The 19,652-nt window shown below is 46.8% G+C and overlaps 3 protein-coding genes across 3 annotated transcripts; all 3 read left to right on the forward strand.

Moving 5' to 3' along the window:
• The first annotated feature begins 3,821 nt into the window (after nt 1–3,821).
• Nucleotides 3,822–5,071, forward strand: LOC123442699 (chalcone synthase 2-like). The gene has a single exon (XM_045118855.1). It carries the CDS (start codon nt 3,822–3,824, stop codon nt 5,010–5,012), a length of 1,191 nt encoding a protein of 396 aa, XP_044974790.1. The 3' UTR covers nt 5,013–5,071.
• Nucleotides 5,072–9,652: 4,581 nt separating this feature from the next.
• Nucleotides 9,653–10,909, forward strand: LOC123442790 (chalcone synthase 2-like). Its single transcript, XM_045118967.1, has one exon. The coding sequence runs from the start codon at nt 9,653–9,655 to the stop codon at nt 10,841–10,843; it is 1,191 nt and encodes a 396-aa protein (XP_044974902.1). The 3' UTR covers nt 10,844–10,909.
• Nucleotides 10,910–15,483: 4,574 nt separating this feature from the next.
• LOC123442876 (chalcone synthase 2-like) lies at nt 15,484–16,740 on the forward strand. Its single transcript, XM_045119085.1, has one exon. The coding sequence runs from the start codon at nt 15,484–15,486 to the stop codon at nt 16,672–16,674; it is 1,191 nt and encodes a 396-aa protein (XP_044975020.1). The 3' UTR covers nt 16,675–16,740.
• The last annotated feature ends 2,912 nt before the right edge of the window (nt 16,741–19,652 follow it).

Here is a 19,652-nt window from a genome sequence, read left to right on the forward strand (position 1 = left end):
TCGTTGTAGGCTCGGAAGCAGCCCTCGCTGCTCCAGACGTTGGCGCGCCTGCTTGCACCGCAGCTGGTGAGCCTCTTGGTGGCCGTGGTGAGGCAAGCCACGCAGTCTCTCGTTGCAGGGTCGCCCATGCAGAGGCTCCGGTAGCGGGGGCAGGAGTTGCAGGAGGGTGTCCCGAAAGGCGGCAACAACGACTTCGTCGTAGGTAGGGGCGGGGCCCGGTCGTCCACGGGCATATTTGATCATGAAACAGATCTCGATGGTGGGACTGAGCAGCAAGAGGACGAAGAAGAGAAGGACGGTGAGGACAGCTATGATCGTGAGCGCGCAGACTCAGTTCTGGTCGTAGTGGCAGTGAACATTCTACTTAACCTCTATGTTGAGTGTAGTTGTTAACTCCAAACCACGATGCATGTATGCAACCAAACATTGGGTAGAGGAGTCTTCTACGATGCAGGCAACCTATATGCAAGTAGTCAGTCAACATACAAACGTCGTATTTTGGGATCTACTCTACCAGGCTCTACTCTGTCAGGCCCGTGTTTTTCATAAAACCTCCAAAAAAATGAACCAAACACACCCTTGCAAGTAGTTTTTATCCAGTAGTCTGCATGTAGTTTATTTTATGTTGTTTTACTAATGTAGAAGTTCATGTCTTGTTTTTTTTGTAGTAATTCTAGTTTCTATCTAGTAATTTTAGTTATGTAGTAGGTTTTGTTAATGTGGCATACATCTTGGGTGAGTCCACCATATTTGACGGATGAGAAATGTTTGAAGAGGAATGCTACTGACTATTGTTGTAGGGGGTCGTGCTTCCTCTGTCCCCACTCTGTGATCTTTTTAAAGTAGGAGGAGCAGAGGAAGAGCAACCATCACCAATAGTCGATAAGAATTGTTTGTCGAGGCAAGAAATCGACTTCTGACAACGATGGTCAATCTGGGTGAGTTCGTCCTGTGATATACCTTTGTAACACACGATGGACTCGTCCATCTCAACCATCACGGAAAGTTGGAACACCCGTGAGAGTGTGTCCATCGTATATACAACCACCAGAGAGATGACAGTTTTATAACATCTTCTCGAAGAAATAATAGAATTTTGACGATGACGGTCGATATGGGGGAGTTCATCCCGTGATACCTCGAGTATGCACGATGAGCTCACGCAGCCTGACCATCATTATAAGTCGAAATACTCAGGAGAGTGTCCTTCATATATACAATCACCTTGATAAATTTGCTTAGCAATTATCTTTGATACTTTATTCTTATGTTAATTTTCATTGTATGATGAAAGGTGTTAGCACCGATCAGTTTCGCAGTTACGGCTTCCTCCAATGCCGCAACTTCTATTACAGTCGACTCCCCGTTCAAGGAGCACCGCGGTAGTGAGGACTCCTTGGCGGCATTCCTTGAGAAGAACCCAGAGCCGATCCTACTAAAGTATTTTGTGGATCTAGCCAAGAAGAATCCGCCAACTATGGAGAGCAATCCCCCCCCCCCTAAGGAGAGTGATGACGTGCCATTGAGTCCACTGATCATCATTCCACACGACGCTTGCTTCTCCACTATGGGGGATGCCCCCACGTGTTCTGCCTCCACGATCAATGGTTTCATCGACGACACATCGGAGTAGTCCACCTCGATAGTTTGATGTTGATTTAGTGATATAGTTATGTACCTGTTGATGTGGACTTGGATTCCCACTTGTGATGCTTTTGGTTATATGAGTGATGAATGCTTATGTGGATTATGATGATCTGTTATTGAACTTGCATTCTTTCTTGGAATCATTTTCTCTTTGTTTGTGTATGAAGTAGTATACGTGGTATACGCAGGTACGTGTCTAGCTAGGAGTCTATGATTCATGATCCGCATGCAATGAACAAGTGCTTCGTTACCCAGACAGCTCCCATGAATCGTTCAATAGTAGAGAGGAGGCAAAGTATCATTACAATCAGTATTTGCAAGACCAGAAGAAAAACACTGAATTCGGCAAATAAATACGACCTGAATAGAAATTCTTTTTTCTAATAAGCCTGAATAGGGATCCTAACTGCATATAGCCTCTTTGTATCACAGATTTTTTTTCCCCATCTACTTCTAGCCTATGTATATAAGATGTTGAATCTCCACCGCTAAATTTTCATAACTTAAGATTAACAAATTAATCTTCACCATTCCTTTTATTCTTTCAGTAATAGATAGGTAGATAGATTGTTTTGGAAGCAATTAATAAATCTTTGAAACATAAAATGAAACTTTAACCACGCGTTAGGTTAGGTCGCATCTTACACTCATTGTCCGATAAGCAAAGTTTAAAAACAATTTAGCTGTAGGAGGAAGCTGGCATCAATTTTGTTGGGACGTGGAAAGACATATATCTGGGGGTATGCTGGCTCATCCGATGTACTCTGCTTCCCCAATTAGCATAGCGATAACATGCGTCGTTATCTCTGTTGCTTTATGGCTGAAAGGGGAATTTGTATTGGCGTCTAAACGCACATCAGCTTCCATGTGTCCTACTATTAACGGAAGACGGCAGAAAAGAACTTAAAAAACGAAACAAACGACGTGCATCCAAGGAGAACTTCCATTTAGGCTTGTATAGTTTGAGATAATGGGTCATATAAGTACCTGCCTCCTCAGGTCAAAGCTGCCATGATTGACCAGACGGCAGGCCGGCCGGCCAGCCGGAAGGCTACTGGCGCCACTACTCTTTAGCGGTGTAATTCTGATCGGCACTGGGAGGATGTTGAGGCCGGCCAGCCAGGTACTTGCGTCATGGAATGCCGGCGGGCATGGCGCATGCAGCTTGCTAGGGTAGCTTTTCTGTTGTTCCTTTTTCCCTTGGATAGGCTTATCGTAAAACAAATATGACTTTTCTTCTGGCTTAGCCTAACATCAAGTTAACAATGATTGCCTGCTACGTCTTTATATGTCATTTCTGGTCCACCATACGATGTTACGCGGATCAAGCTGTCATAGTTTCATAATTGTAGGAGATCCTTCATATTGATGGTTTGTATTTTCTTTACAGCATATTATTTGGCTTTTGATTAACCCATCAATTATACTTCTAATACTAGATGACCATTGCACCCTTGACACAAAGAGCAGTTGCAGCAAAGAAGCCAAGCAACCTATGAATGACATGTTTTACGAAAATCAGTAAAAGGGCTAAAAAAACAAATGCAGCTAACAAGTAAGAGGTGAACTCTTTAAATGATTTTTCTTGAATTATCTGAAAATGAAAGATCTGCCCACTCTTTGTCAGATGGAACTAGGCAAAACAAGGCATGCCATCGCCGGCCTCACACATGTAGTACATTTTTCTGGATGGAACTCGGCAAACGTGCATGCCATGTGGCATCGCCGGTGCATCTCATGTGGTTCGACGAGTTTGATAATAAGAACTCACCAATCTTAGTGATTGCTTACCATATCCTGCCGTGTCATGTTTGCCGAGACTGCTTTTTTGTTTTTTGGCTCTTGCTTTAAAAATTCCAAACCTTGCCGAGACTGCTAAATTAAGGTGATTTTTTGTGTGCACCGTGCTCCTTGAGAGGCTTATTACGGTAGAGTTGCTCTATGCTGCAGGCGTTCCCATAAGAAAACAGGCTCGGTCGTCGGCGTATTCAACTCCGGTAGATAAGGATTGAATCCGGCCGTTAGGAAATCATCTTCTATAAAGTGGCAGCACTCCGAGTGAGTTGTATCACCATACACCAGGCCTGGGCTGAGAAATACAACAATCCTAAGCTAAGTGCTAGTCCCTTCTACACCGAACACAAGCTAGCTAGTCCCTTGTACGGTGCTGATCAATGGCGGCCGCGGTGAAGTTGGAGGAAGTGAGAAGGGCACAGCGGGCTGTGGGTCCGGCAACCGTCCTAGCAATCGGCACGGCCGTTCCGGCCAACTGCGTGTACCAGGCCACCTACCCGGACTACTACTTCAGGGTCACCAAGAGCGAGCACCTCTCGGACCTCAAGGAGAAGTTCGAGAGGATGTGCGAGAAGTCCACCATCAGGAAGAGGCACATGCACCTCACCGAGGACATCCTGAAAAAGCACCCCAGCATCTGCTCCCACATGGAGCCGTCGCTCAACACGCGCCACGACATTGTCGTCGTCGAGGTCCCCAAGCTCGGGAAAGAGGCGGCGGAGAGGGCCATCAAGGAGTGGGGCCAGCCGCTGTCCAAGATCACCCACGTCATCTTCTGCACCACCTCTGGCGTCGACATGCCAGGTGCCGACTACCAGCTCACTAGGTTGCTTGGCCTCTCCCCGACCGTAAAACGGCTCATGATGTACCAGCAAGGCTGCTTCGGCGGTGCCACCGTGCTCCGCATGGCCAAGGACATCGCCGAGAACAACCGCGGTGCACGTGTGCTCGTTGTCTGCTCGGAGATCACCGCCATGGCATTCCGTGGCCCCAGCAAGTCCCATCTTGATTCGCTCGTCGGCCATGCGCTCTTTGGCGATGGCGCAGCCGCTGCCATCATCGGCGCCGACCTCGACGAGCCCTTCGAGAAGCCACTCTTCCAGCTGGTATCAGCGAGCCAGACCATCCTGCCTGAATCGGAGGGCGCCATCAATGGCCACCTTACAGAGGCGGGGCTCACCATCCACCTTCTCAAGGACGTGCCGGGGCTCATCTCTCAGAACATCGAGCAAGCACTCGAGGACGCCTTCAAGCCTCTGGGCATCCACGACTGGAACTCCATCTTCTGGATTGCACATCCTGGTGGGCCGGCGATCCTTGACATGGTGGAGGAGAAAGTTGGCCTTGACAAGGAGCGAATGCGCGCCAGCCGAGAGGTCCTGTCCGAGTACGGCAACATGTCCAGCGCGTGCGTCCTCTTCGTCCTCGACGTAATGCGTAAGACCTCTTCCCAGGACGGCCACACTACAACTGGAGAGGGTAAAGAGTGGGGTGTCCTCTTCGGCTTCGGCCCCGGCCTCACCGTAGAGACTCTCGTCCTCTACAGCGCCCCGATCATAGCCACTGCATGATCGATGAGCAAACCACACTCTATTTATTCGCCAACAACATAAAATCACACATACTATAAGTAATCACGAGAGCGACGGCGTGATGGCTGTTCTCATATTCATTTATCCCTGTTTTTTACTTTTTGTTTTGTTTCTACTGTAAGAATTGATTGATGTTTTCTCCAAAAATTGTTCTGTATGTGCTCTTGATGTACCTCGTTTATCTTAGTAATGTTTGACATTTTGTTTCCCAATCGGTAATGTTATCGTTTATGCCCTGCATTGTCTACATCGTCAACGGAATTTTCATGTGCCCTCTCTTCCAGATCATTGAGCTTCTTAAGGGAATCTCCAACACCGATCATCAAACCACCCGCATATATCAAAATCGCACGAGCCGGACGTGTTGTGCCATCTAACGCAGGCCTGTATCGGTCCGCCGAGCGGTCCAGACACACTTTCCCTCGCAAAGTAGAAACAAAGTTTGGGGGCTTTGCCTGGTTCGTCCATATTTTATTCGAAACACCTCTTTAATCTCCTTCATTGTTTCTATATAACTATACTTCGATTCATTATAAGTTGTACATCAAAAAATATGCACCTCGATGTTCTGCTTCCATTCATGCGATCGGATCATAGTTTCATTCGCTGTGTATGTTGAATTTTGTGTTCATAGTTGAAACTTTGTTCAACAATTTTGGTTCACTCTGTAGGTTGAATATTTGAAGATTCCTTTGAGTGTGGTGTGCCGTCGTCGACGGAGATGACGGATGTGTAGACCTCCTTGCCAAAGTTGACGAAGCCAAGAAAGGCATCCTCGTGCTTAGAGGAGGTGTTGCTGTCGTTGTAGGCTCGGAAGCAGCCCTCGCTGCTCCAGACGTTGGCGCGCCTGCTTGCACCGCAGCTGGTGAGCCTCTTGGTGGCCGTGGTGAGGCAAGCCACGCAGTCTCTCGTTGCAGGGTCGCCCATGCAGAGGCTCCGGTAGCGGGGGCAGGAGTTGCAGGAGGGTGTCCCGAAAGGCGGCAACAACGACTTCGTCGTAGGTAGGGGCGGGGCCCAGTCGTCCACGGGCATATTTGATCATGAAACAGATCTCGATGGTGGGACTGAGCAGCAAGAGGACGAAGAAGAGAAGGACGGTGAGGACAGCTATGATCGTGAGCGCGCAGACTCAGTTCTGGTCGTAGTGGCAGTGAACATTCTACTTAACCTCTATGTTGAGTGTAGTTGTTAACTCCAAACCACGATGCATGTATGCAACCAAACATTGGGTAGAGGAGTCTTCTACGATGCAGGCAACCTATATGCAAGTAGTCAGTCAACATACAAACGTCGTATTTTGGGATCTACTCTACCAGGCTCTACTCTGTCAGGCCCGTGTTTTTCATAAAACCTCCAAAAAAATGAACCAAACACACCCTTGCAAGTAGTTTTTATCCAGTAGTCTGCATGTAGTTTATTTTATGTTGTTTTACTAATGTAGAAGTTCATGTCTTGTTTTTTTTGTAGTAATTCTAGTTTCTATCTAGTAATTTTAGTTATGTAGTAGGTTTTGTTAATGTGGCATACATCTTGGGTGAGTCCACCATATTTGACGGATGAGAAATGTTTGAAGAGGAATGCTACTGACTATTGTTGTAGGGGGTCGTGCTTCCTCTGTCCCCACTCTGTGATCTTTTTAAAGTAGGAGGAGCAGAGGAAGAGCAACCATCACCAATAGTCGATAAGAATTGTTTGTCGAGGCAAGAAATCGACTTCTGACAACGATGGTCAATCTGGGTGAGTTCGTCCTGTGATATACCTTTGTAACACACGATGGACTCGTCCATCTCGACCATCACGGAAAGTTGGAACACCCGTGAGAGTGTGTCCATCGTATATACGACCACCAGAGAGATGACAGTTTTATAACATCTTCTCGAAGAAATAATAGAATTTTGACGATGACGGTCGATATGGGGGAGTTCATCCCGTGATACCTCGAGTATGCACGATGAGCTCACGCAGCCTGACCATCATTATAAGTCGAAATACTCATGAGAGTGTCCTTCATATATACAATCACCTTGATAAATTTGCTTAGCAATTATCTTTGATACTTTATTCTTATGTTAATTTTCATTGTATGATGAAAGGTGTTAGCACCGATCAGTTTCGCAGTTACGGCTTCCTCCAATGCCGCAACTTCTCTTACAGTCGACTCCCCGTTCAAGGAGCACCGCGGTAGTGAAGACTCCTTGGCGGCATTCCTTGAGAAGAACCCAGAGCCGATCCTACTAAAGTATTTTGTGGATCTAGCCAAGAAGAATCCGCCAACTATGGAGAGCAATCCCCCCCCCCCTAAGGAGAGTGATGACGTGCCATTGAGTCCACTGATCATCATTCCACACGACGCTTGCTTCTCCACTATGGGGGATGCCCCCACGTGTTCTGCCTCCACGATCAATGGTTTCATCGACGACACATCGGAGTAGTCCACCTCGATAGTTTGATGTTGATTTAGTGATATAGTTATGTACCTGTTGATGTGGACTTGGATTCCCACTTGTGATGCTTTTGGTTATATGAGTGATGAATGCTTATGTGGATTATGATGATCTGTTATTGAACTTGCATTCTTTCTTGGAATCATTTTCTCTTTGTTTGTGTATGAAGTAGTATACATGGTATACGCAGGTACGTGTCTAGCTAGGAGTCTATGATTCATGATCCGCATGCAATGAACAAGTGCTTCGTTACCCAGACAGCTCCCATGAATCGTTCAATAGTAGAGAGGAGGCAAAGTATCATTACAATCAGTATTTGCAAGACCAGAAGAAAAACACTGAATTCGGCAAATAAATACGACCTGAATAGAAATTCTTTTTTCTAATAAGCCTGAATAGGGATCCTAACTGCATATAGCCTCTTTGTATCACAGATTTTTTTCCCCATCTACTTCTAGCCTATGTATATAAGATGTTGAATCTCCACCGCTAAATTTTCATAACTTAAGATTAACAAATTAATCTTCACCATTCCTTTTATTCTTTCAGTAATAGATAGGTAGATAGATTGTTTTGGAAGCAATTAATAAATCTTTGAAACATAAAATGAAACTTTAACCACGCGTTAGGTTAGGTCGCATCTTACACTCATTGTCCGATAAGCAAAGTTTAAAAACAATTTAGCTGTAGGAGGAAGCTGGCATCAATTTTGTTGGGACGTGGAAAGACATATATCTGGGGGTATGCTGGCTCATCCGATGTACTCTGCTTCCCCAATTAGCATAGCGATAACATGCGTCGTTATCTCTGTTGCTTTATGGCTGAAAGGGGAATTTGTATTGGCGTCTAAACGCACATCAGCTTCCATGTGTCCTACTATTAACGGAAGACGGCAGAAAAGAACTTAAAAAACGAAACAAACGACGTGCATCCAAGGAGAACTTCCATTTAGGCTTGTATAGTTTGAGATAATGGGTCATATAAGTACCTGCCTCCTCAGGTCAAAGCTGCCATGATTGACCAGACGGCAGGCCGGCCGGCCAGCCGGAAGGCTACTGGCGCCACTACTCTTTAGCGGTGTAATTCTGATCGGCACTGGGAGGATGTTGAGGCCGGCCAGCCAGGTACTTGCGTCATGGAATGCCGGCGGGCATGGCGCATGCAGCTTGCTAGGGTAGCTTTTCTGTTGTTCCTTTTTCCCTTGGATAGGCTTATCGTAAAACAAATATGACTTTTCTTCTGGCTTAGCCTAACATCAAGTTAACAATGATTGCCTGCTACGTCTTTATATGTCATTTCTGGTCCACCATACGATGTTACGCGGATCAAGCTGTCATAGTTTCATAATTGTAGGAGATCCTTCATATTGATGGTTTGTATTTTCTTTACAGCATATTATTTGGCTTTTGATTAACCCATCAATTATACTTCTAATACTAGATGACCATTGCACCCTTGACACAAAGAGCAGTTGCAGCAAAGAAGCCAAGCAACCTATGAATGACATGTTTTACGAAAATCAGTAAAAGGGCTAAAAAAACAAATGCAGCTAACAAGTAAGAGGTGAACTCTTTAAATGATTTTTCTTGAATTATCTGAAAATGAAAGATCTGCCCACTCTTTGTCAGATGGAACTAGGCAAAACAAGGCATGCCATCGCCGGCCTCACACATGTAGTACATTTTTCTGGATGGAACTTGGCAAACGTGCATGCCATGTGGCATCGCCGGTGCATCTCATGTGGTTCGACGAGTTTGATAATAAGAACTCACCAATCTTAGTGATTGCTTACCATATCCTGCCGTGTCATGTTTGCCGAGACTGCTTTTTTGTTTTTTGGCTCTTGCTTTAAAAATTCCAAACCTTGCCGAGACTGCTAAATTAAGGTGATTTTTTGTGTGCACAGTGCTCCTTGAGAGGCTTATTACGGTAGAGTTGCTCTATGCTGCAGGCGTTCCCATAAGAAAACAGGCTCGGTCGTCGGCGTATTCAACTCCGGTAGATAAGGATTGAATCCGGCCGTTAGGAAATCATCTTCTATAAAGTGGCAGCACTCCGAGTGAGTTGTATCACCATACACCAGGCCTGGGCTGAGAAATACAACAATCCTAAGCTAAGTGCTAGTCCCTTCTACACCGAACACAAGCTAGCTAGTCCCTTGTACGGTGCTGATCAATGGCGGCCGCGGTGAAGTTGGAGGAAGTGAGAAGGGCACAGCGGGCTGTGGGTCCGGCAACCGTCCTAGCAATCGGCACGGCCGTTCCGGCCAACTGCGTGTACCAGGCCACCTACCCGGACTACTACTTCAGGGTCACCAAGAGCGAGCACCTCTCGGACCTCAAGGAGAAGTTCGAGAGGATGTGCGAGAAGTCCACCATCAGGAAGAGGCACATGCACCTCACCGAGGACATCCTGAAAAAGCACCCCAGCATCTGCTCCCACATGGAGCCGTCGCTCAACACGCGCCACGACATTGTCGTCGTCGAGGTCCCCAAGCTCGGGAAAGAGGCGGCGGAGAGGGCCATCAAGGAGTGGGGCCAGCCGCTGTCCAAGATCACCCACGTCATCTTCTGCACCACCTCTGGCGTCGACATGCCAGGTGCCGACTACCAGCTCACTAGGTTGCTTGGCCTCTCCCCGACCGTAAAACGGCTCATGATGTACCAGCAAGGCTGCTTCGGCGGTGCCACCGTGCTCCGCATGGCCAAGGACATCGCCGAGAACAACCGCGGTGCACGTGTGCTCGTTGTCTGCTCGGAGATCACCGCCATGGCATTCCGTGGCCCCAGCAAGTCCCATCTTGATTCGCTCGTCGGCCATGCGCTCTTTGGCGATGGCGCAGCCGCTGCCATCATCGGCGCCGACCTCGACGAGCCCTTCGAGAAGCCACTCTTCCAGCTGGTATCAGCGAGCCAGACCATCCTGCCTGAATCGGAGGGCGCCATCAATGGCCACCTTACAGAGGCGGGGCTCACCATCCACCTTCTCAAGGACGTGCCGGGGCTCATCTCTCAGAACATCGAGCAAGCACTCGAGGACGCCTTCAAGCCTCTGGGCATCCACGACTGGAACTCCATCTTCTGGATTGCACATCCTGGTGGGCCGGCGATCCTTGACATGGTGGAGGAGAAAGTTGGCCTTGACAAGGAGCGAATGCGCGCCAGCCGAGAGGTCCTGTCCGAGTACGGCAACATGTCCAGCGCGTGCGTCCTCTTCGTCCTCGACGTAATGCGTAAGACCTCTTCCCAGGACGGCCACACTACAACTGGAGAGGGTAAAGAGTGGGGTGTCCTCTTCGGCTTCGGCCCCGGCCTCACCGTAGAGACTCTCGTCCTCTACAGCGCCCCGATCATAGCCACTGCATGATCGATGAGCAAACCACACTCTATTTATTCGCCAACAACATAAAATCACACATACTATAAGTAATCACGAGAGCGACGGCGTGATGGCTGTTCTCATATTCATTTATCCCTGTTTTTTTACTTTTTGTTTTGTTTCTACTGTAAGAATTGATTGATGTTTTCTCCAAAAATTGTTCTGTATGTGCTCTTGATGTACCTCGTTTATCTTAGTAATGTTTGACATTTTGTTTCCCAATCGGTAATGTTATCGTTTATGCCCTGCATTGTCTACATCGTCAACGGAATTTCCATGTGCCCTCTCTTCCAGATCATTGAGCTTCTTAAGGGAATCTCCAACACCGATCATCAAACCACCCGCATATATCAAAATCGCACGAGCCGGACGTGTTGTGCCATCTAACGCAGGCCTGTATCGGTCCGCCGAGCGGTCCAGACACACTTTCCCTCGCAAAGTAGAAACAAAGTTTGGGGGCTTTGCCTGGTTCGTCCATATTTTATTCGAAACACCTCTTTAATCTCCTTCATTGTTTCTATATAACTATACTTCGATTCATTATAAGTTGTACATCAAAAAATATGCACCTCGATGTTCTGCTTCCATTCATGCGATCGGATCATAGTTTCATTCGCTGTGTATGTTGAATTTTGTGTTCATAGTTGAAACTTTGTTCAACAATTTTGGTTCACTCTGTAGGTTGAATATTTGAAGATTCCTTTGAGTGTGGTGTGCCGTCGTCGACGGAGATGACGGATGTGTAGACCTCCTTGCCAAAGTTGACGAAGCCAAGAAAGGCATCCTCGTGCTTAGAGGAGGTGTTGCTGTCGTTGTAGGCTCGGAAGCAGCCCTCGCTGCTCCAGACGTTGGCGCGCCTGCTTGCACCGCAGCTGGTGAGCCTCTTGGTGGCCGTGGTGAGGCAAGCCACGCAGTCTCTCGTTGCAGGGTCGCCCATGCAGAGGCTCCGGTAGCGGGGGCAGGAGTTGCAGGAGGGTGTCCCGAAAGGCGGCAACAACGACTTCGTCGTAGGTAGGGGCGGGGCCCAGTCGTCCACGGGCATATTTGATCATGAAACAGATCTCGATGGTGGGACTGAGCAGCAAGAGGACGAAGAAGAGAAGGACGGTGAGGACAGCTATGATCGTGAGCGCGCAGACTCAGTTCTGGTCGTAGTGGCAGTGAACATTCTACTTAACCTCTATGTTGAGTGTAGTTGTTAACTCCAAACCACGATGCATGTATGCAACCAAACATTGGGTAGAGGAGTCTTCTACGATGCAGGCAACCTATATGCAAGTAGTCAGTCAACATACAAACGTCGTATTTTGGGATCTACTCTACCAGGCTCTACTCTGTCAGGCCCGTGTTTTTCATAAAACCTCCAAAAAAATGAACCAAACACACCCTTGCAAGTAGTTTTTATCCAGTAGTCTGCATGTAGTTTATTTTATGTTGTTTTACTAATGTAGAAGTTCATGTCTTGTTTTTTTTGTAGTAATTCTAGTTTCTATCTAGTAATTTTAGTTATGTAGTAGGTTTTGTTAATGTGGCATACATCTTGGGTGAGTCCACCATATTTGACGGATGAGAAATGTTTGAAGAGGAATGCTACTGACTATTGTTGTAGGGGGTCGTGCTTCCTCTGTCCCCACTCTGTGATCTTTTTAAAGTAGGAGGAGCAGAGGAAGAGCAACCATCACCAATAGTCGATAAGAATTGTTTGTCGAGGCAAGAAATCGACTTCTGACAACGATGGTCAATCTGGGTGAGTTCGTCCTGTGATATACCTTTGTAACACACGATGGACTCGTCCATCTCGACCATCACGGAAAGTTGGAACACCCGTGAGAGTGTGTCCATCGTATATACGACCACCAGAGAGATGACAGTTTTATAACATCTTCTCGAAGAAATAATAGAATTTTGACGATGACGCTCGATATGGGGGAGTTCATCCCGTGATACCTCGAGTATGCACGATGAGCTCACGCAGCCTGACCATCATTATAAGTCGAAATACTCATGAGAGTGTCCTTCATATATACAATCACCTTGATAAATTTGCTTAGCAATTATCTTTGATACTTTATTCTTATGTTAATTTTCATTGTATGATGAAAGGTGTTAGCACCGATCAGTTTCGCAGTTACGGCTTCCTCCAATGCCGCAACTTCTCTTACAGTCGACTCCCCGTTCAAGGAGCACCGCGGTAGTGAAGACTCCTTGGCGGCATTCCTTGAGAAGAACCCAGAGCCGATCCTACTAAAGTATTTTGTGGATCTAGCCAAGAAGAATCCGCCAACTATGGAGAGCAATCCCCCCCCCCTAAGGAGAGTGATGACGTGCCATTGAGTCCACTGATCATCATTCCACACGACGCTTGCTTCTCCACTATGGGGGATGCCCCCACGTGTTCTGCCTCCACGATCAATGGTTTCATCGACGACACATCGGAGTAGTCCACCTCGATAGTTTGATGTTGATTTAGTGATATAGTTATGTACCTGTTGATGTGGACTTGGATTCCCACTTGTGATGCTTTTGGTTATATGAGTGATGAATGCTTATGTGGATTATGATGATCTGTTATTGAACTTGCATTCTTTCTTGGAATCATTTTCTCTTTGTTTGTGTATGAAGTAGTATACATGGTATACGCAGGTACGTGTCTAGCTAGGAGTCTATGATTCATGATCCGCATGCAATGAACAAGTGCTTCGTTACCCAGACAGCTCCCATGAATCGTTCAATAGTAGAGAGGAGGCAAAGTATCATTACAATCAGTATTTGCAAGACCAGAAGAAAAACACTGAATTCGGCAAATAAATACGACCTGAATAGAAATTCTTTTTTCTAATAAGCCTGAATAGGGATCCTAACTGCATATAGCCTCTTTGTATCACAGATTTTTTTCCCCATCTACTTCTAGCCTATGTATATAAGATGTTGAATCTCCACCGCTAAATTTTCATAACTTAAGATTAACAAATTAATCTTCACCATTCCTTTTATTCTTTCAGTAATAGATAGGTAGATAGATTGTTTTGGAAGCAATTAATAAATCTTTGAAACATAAAATGAAACTTTAACCACGCGTTAGGTTAGGTCGCATCTTACACTCATTGTCCGATAAGCAAAGTTTAAAAACAATTTAGCTGTAGGAGGAAGCTGGCATCAATTTTGTTGGGACGTGGAAAGACATATATCTGGGGGTATGCTGGCTCATCCGATGTACTCTGCTTCCCCAATTAGCATAGCGATAACATGCGTCGTTATCTCTGTTGCTTTATGGCTGAAAGGGGAATTTGTATTGGCGTCTAAACGCACATCAGCTTCCATGTGTCCTACTATTAACGGAAGACGGCAGAAAAGAACTTAAAAAACGAAACAAACGACGTGCATCCAAGGAGAACTTCCATTTAGGCTTGTATAGTTTGAGATAATGGGTCATATAAGTACCTGCCTCCTCAGGTCAAAGCTGCCATGATTGACCAGACGGCAGGCCGGCCGGCCAGCCGGAAGGCTACTGGCGCCACTACTCTTTAGCGGTGTAATTCTGATCGGCACTGGGAGGATGTTGAGGCCGGCCAGCCAGGTACTTGCGTCATGGAATGCCGGCGGGCATGGCGCATGCAGCTTGCTAGGGTAGCTTTTCTGTTGTTCCTTTTTCCCTTGGATAGGCTTATCGTAAAACAAATATGACTTTTCTTCTGGCTTAGCCTAACATCAAGTTAACAATGATTGCCTGCTACGTCTTTATATGTCATTTCTGGTCCACCATACGATGTTACGCGGATCAAGCTGTCATAGTTTCATAATTGTAGGAGATCCTTCATATTGATGGTTTGTATTTTCTTTACAGCATATTATTTGGCTTTTGATTAACCCATCAATTATACTTCTAATACTAGATGACCATTGCACCCTTGACACAAAGAGCAGTTGCAGCAAAGAAGCCAAGCAACCTATGAATGACATGTTTTACGAAAATCAGTAAAAGGGCTAAAAAAACAAATGCAGCTAACAAGTAAGAGGTGAACTCTTTAAATGATTTTTCTTGAATTATCTGAAAATGAAAGATCTGCCCACTCTTTGTCAGATGGAACTAGGCAAAACAAGGCATGCCATCGCCGGCCTCACACATGTAGTACATTTTTCTGGATGGAACTCGGCAAACGTGCATGCCATGTGGCATCGCCGGTGCATCTCATGTGGTTCGACGAGTTTGATAATAAGAACTCACCAATCTTAGTGATTGCTTACCATATCCTGCCGTGTCATGTTTGCCGAGACTGCTTTTTTGTTTTTTGGCTCTTGCTTTAAAAATTCCAAACCTTGCCGAGACTGCTAAATTAAGGTGATTTTTTGTGTGCACAGTGCTCCTTGAGAGGCTTATTACGGTAGAGTTGCTCTATGCTGCAGGCGTTCCCATAAGAAAACAGGCTCGGTCGTCGGCGTATTCAACTCCGGTAGATAAGGATTGAATCCGGCCGTTAGGAAATCATCTTCTATAAAGTGGCAGCACTCCGAGTGAGTTGTATCACCATACACCAGGCCTGGGCTGAGAAATACAACAATCCTAAGCTAAGTGCTAGTCCCTTCTACACCGAACACAAGCTAGCTAGTCCCTTGTACGGTGCTGATCAATGGCGGCCGCGGTGAAGTTGGAGGAAGTGAGAAGGGCACAGCGGGCTGTGGGTCCGGCAACCGTCCTAGCAATCGGCACGGCCGTTCCGGCCAACTGCGTGTACCAGGCCACCTACCCGGACTACTACTTCAGGGTCACCAAGAGCGAGCACCTCTCGGACCTCAAGGAGAAGTTCGAGAGGATGTGCGAGAAGTCCACCATCAGGAAGAGGCACATGCACCTCACCGAGGACATCCTGAAAAAGCACCCCAGCATCTGCTCCCACATGGAGCCGTCGCTCAACACGCGCCACGACATTGTCGTCGTCGAGGTCCCCAAGCTCGGGAAAGAGGCGGCGGAGAGGGCCATCAAGGAGTGGGGCCAGCCGCTGTCCAAGATCACCCACGTCATCTTCTGCACCACCTCTGGCGTCGACATGCCAGGTGCCGACTACCAGCTCACTAGGTTGCTTGGCCTCTCCCCGACCGTAAAACGGCTCATGATGTACCAGCAAGGCTGCTTCGGCGGTGCCACCGTGCTCCGCATGGCCAAGGACATCGCCGAGAACAACCGCGGTGCACGTGTGCTCGTTGTCTGCTCGGACATCACCGCCATGGCATTCCGTGGCCCCAGCAAGTCCCATCTTGATTCGCTCGTCGGCCATGCGCTCTTTGGCGATGGCGCAGCCGCTGCCATCATCGGCGCCGACCTCGACGAGCCCTTCGAGAAGCCACTCTTCCAGCTGGTATCAGCGAGCCAGACCATCCTGCCTGAATCGGAGGGCGCCATCAATGGCCACCTTACAGAGGCGGGGCTCACCATCCACCTTCTCAAGGACGTGCCGGGGCTCATCTCTCAGAACATCGAGCAAGCACTCGAGGACGCCTTCAAGCCTCTGGGCATCCACGACTGGAACTCCATCTTCTGGATTGCACATCCTGGTGGGCCGGCGATCCTTGACATGGTGGAGGAGAAAGTTGGCCTTGACAAGGAGCGAATGCGCGCCAGCCGAGAGGTCCTGTCCGAGTACGGCAACATGTCCAGCGCGTGCGTCCTCTTCGTCCTCGACGTAATGCGTAAGACCTCTTCCCAGGACGGCCACACTACAACTGGAGAGGGTAAAGAGTGGGGTGTCCTCTTCGGCTTCGGCCCCGGCCTCACCGTAGAGACTCTCGTCCTCTACAGCGCCCCGATCATAGCCACTGCATGATCGATGAGCAAACCACACTCTATTTATTCGCCAACAACATAAAATCACACATACTATAAGTAATCACGAGAGCGACGGCGTGATGGCTGTTCTCATATTCATTTATCCCTGTTTTTTTACTTTTTGTTTTGTTTCTACTGTAAGAATTGATTGATGTTTTCTCCAAAAATTGTTCTGTATGTGCTCTTGATGTACCTCGTTTATCTTAGTAATGTTTGACATTTTGTTTCCCAATCGGTAATGTTATCGTTTATGCCCTGCATTGTCTACATCGTCAACGGAATTTCCATGTGCCCTCTCTTCCAGATCATTGAGCTTCTTAAGGGAATCTCCAACACCGATCATCAAACCACCCGCATATATCAAAATCGCACGAGCCGGACGTGTTGTGCCATCTAACGCAGGCCTGTATCGGTCCGCCGAGCGGTCCAGACACACTTTCCCTCGCAAAGTAGAAACAAAGTTTGGGGGCTTTGCCTGGTTCGTCCATATTTTATTCGAAACACCTCTTTAATCTCCTTCATTGTTTCTATATAACTATACTTCGATTCATTATAAGTTGTACATCAAAAAATATGCACCTCGATGTTCTGCTTCCATTCATGCGATCGGATCATAGTTTCATTCGCTGTGTATGTTGAATTTTGTGTTCATAGTTGAAACTTTGTTCAACAATTTTGGTTCACTCTGTAGGTTGAATATTTGAAGATTCCTTTGAGTGTGGTGTGCCGTCGTCGACGGAGATGACGGATGTGTAGACCTCCTTGCCAAAGTTGACGAAGCCAAGAAAGGCATCCTCGTGCTTAGAGGAGGTGTTGCTGTCGTTGTAGGCTCGGAAGCAGCCCTCGCTGCTCCAGACGTTGGCGCGCCTGCTTGCACCGCAGCTGGTGAGCCTCTTGGTGGCCGTGGTGAGGCAAGCCACGCAGTCTCTCGTTGCAGGGTCGCCCATGCAGAGGCCCCGGTAGCGGGGGCAGGAGTTGCAGGAGGGTGTCCCGAAAGGCGGCAACAACGACTTCGTCGTAGGTAGGGGCGGGGCCCAGTCGTCCACGGGCATATTTGATCATGAAACAGATCTCGATGGTGGGACTGAGCAGCAAGAGGACGAAGAAGAGAAGGACGGTGAGGACAGCTATGATCGTGAGCGCGCAGACTCAGTTCTGGTCGTAGTGGCAGTGAACATTCTACTTAACCTCTATGTTGAGTGTAGTTGTTAACTCCAAACCACGATGCATGTATGCAACCAAACATTGGGTAGAGGAGTCTTCTACGATGCAGGCAACCTATATGCAAGTAGTCAGTCAACATACAAACGTCGTATTTTGGGATCTACTCTACCAGGCTCTACTCTGTCAGGCCCGTGTTTTTCATAAAACCTCCAAAAAAATGAACCAAACACACCCTTGCAAGTAGTTTTTATCCAGTAGTCTGCATGTAGTTTATTTTATGTTGTTTTACTAATGTAGAAGTTCATGTCTTGTTTTTTTTGTAGTAATTCTAGTTTCTATCTAGTAATTTTAGTTATGTAGTAGGTTTTGTTAATGTGGCATACATCTTGGGTGAGTCCACCATATTTGACGGATGAGAAATGTTTGAAGAGGAATGCTACTGACTATTGTTGTAGGGGGTCGTGCTTCCTCTGTCCCCACTCTGTGATCTTTTTAAAGTAGGAGGAGCAGAGGAAGAGCAACCATCACCAATAGTCGATAAGAATTGTTTGTCGAGGCAAGAAATCGACTTCTGACAACGATGGTCAATCTGGGTGAGTTCGTCCTGTGATATACCTTTGTAACACACGATGGACTCGTCCATCTCGACCATCACGGAAAGTTGGAACACCCGTGAGAGTGTGTCCATCGTATATACGACCACCAGAGAGATGACAGTTTTATAACATCTTCTCGAAGAAATAATAGAATTTTGACGATGACGCTCGATATGGGGGAGTTCATCCCGTGATACCTCGAGTATGCACGATGAGCTCACGCAGCCTGACCATCATTATAAGTCGAAATACTCATGAGAGTGTCCTTCATATATACAATCACCTTGATAAATTTGCTTAGCAATTATCTTTGATACTTTATTCTTATGTTAATTTTCATTGTATGATGAAAGGTGTTAGCACCGATCAGTTTCGCAGTTACGGCTTCCTCCAATGCCGCAACTTCTCTTACAGTCGACTCCCCGTTCAAGGAGCACCGCGGTAGTGAAGACTCCTTGGCGGCATTCCTTGAGAAGAACCCAGAGCCGATCCTACTAAAGTATTTTGTGGATCTAGCCAAGAAGAATCCGCCAACTATGGAGAGCAATCCCCCCCCCCCTAAGGAGAGTGATGACGTGCCATTGAGTCCACTGATCATCATTCCACACGACGCTTGCTTCTCCACTATGGGGGATGCCCCCACGTGTTCTGCCTCCACGATCAATGGTTTCATCGACGACACATCGGAGTAGTCCACCTCGATAGTTTGATGTTGATTTAGTGATATAGTTATGTACCTGTTGATGTGGACTTGGATTCCCACTTGTGATGCTTTTGGTTATATGAGTGATGAATGCTTATGTGGATTATGATGATCTGTTATTGAACTTGCATTCTTTCTTGGAATCATTTTCTCTTTGTTTGTGTATGAAGTAGTATACATGGTATACGCAGGTACGTGTCTAGCTAGGAGTCTATGATTCATGATCCGCATGCAATGAACAAGTGCTTCGTTACCCAGACAGCTCCCATGAATCGTTCAATAGTAGAGAGGAGGCAAAGTATCATTACAATCAGTATTTGCAAGACCAGAAGAAAAACACTGAATTCGGCAAATAAATACGACCTGAATAGAAATTCTTTTTTCTAATAAGCCTGAATAGGGATCCTAACTGCATATAGCCTCTTTGTATCACAGATTTTTTTCCCCATCTACTTCTAGCCTATGTATATAAGATGTTGAATCTCCACCGCTAAATTTTCATAACTTAAGATT

Source organism: Hordeum vulgare, chromosome 1H, assembly GCF_904849725.1.
Source record: "Hordeum vulgare subsp. vulgare chromosome 1H, MorexV3_pseudomolecules_assembly, whole genome shotgun sequence".
Classification (NCBI taxonomy): Eukaryota; Viridiplantae; Streptophyta; class Magnoliopsida; order Poales; family Poaceae; genus Hordeum; species Hordeum vulgare.

Excerpts from the sequence above, each read along its gene's own strand:
- LOC123442876 (XM_045119085.1), top strand. The coding sequence starts at position 15,484 with ATGGCGGCCGCGGTGAAGTTGGAGGAAGTGAGAAGGGCACAGCGGGCT.
- LOC123442790 (XM_045118967.1), top strand. The coding sequence starts at position 9,653 with ATGGCGGCCGCGGTGAAGTTGGAGGAAGTGAGAAGGGCACAGCGGGCT.
- LOC123442699 (XM_045118855.1), top strand. The coding sequence starts at position 3,822 with ATGGCGGCCGCGGTGAAGTTGGAGGAAGTGAGAAGGGCACAGCGGGCT.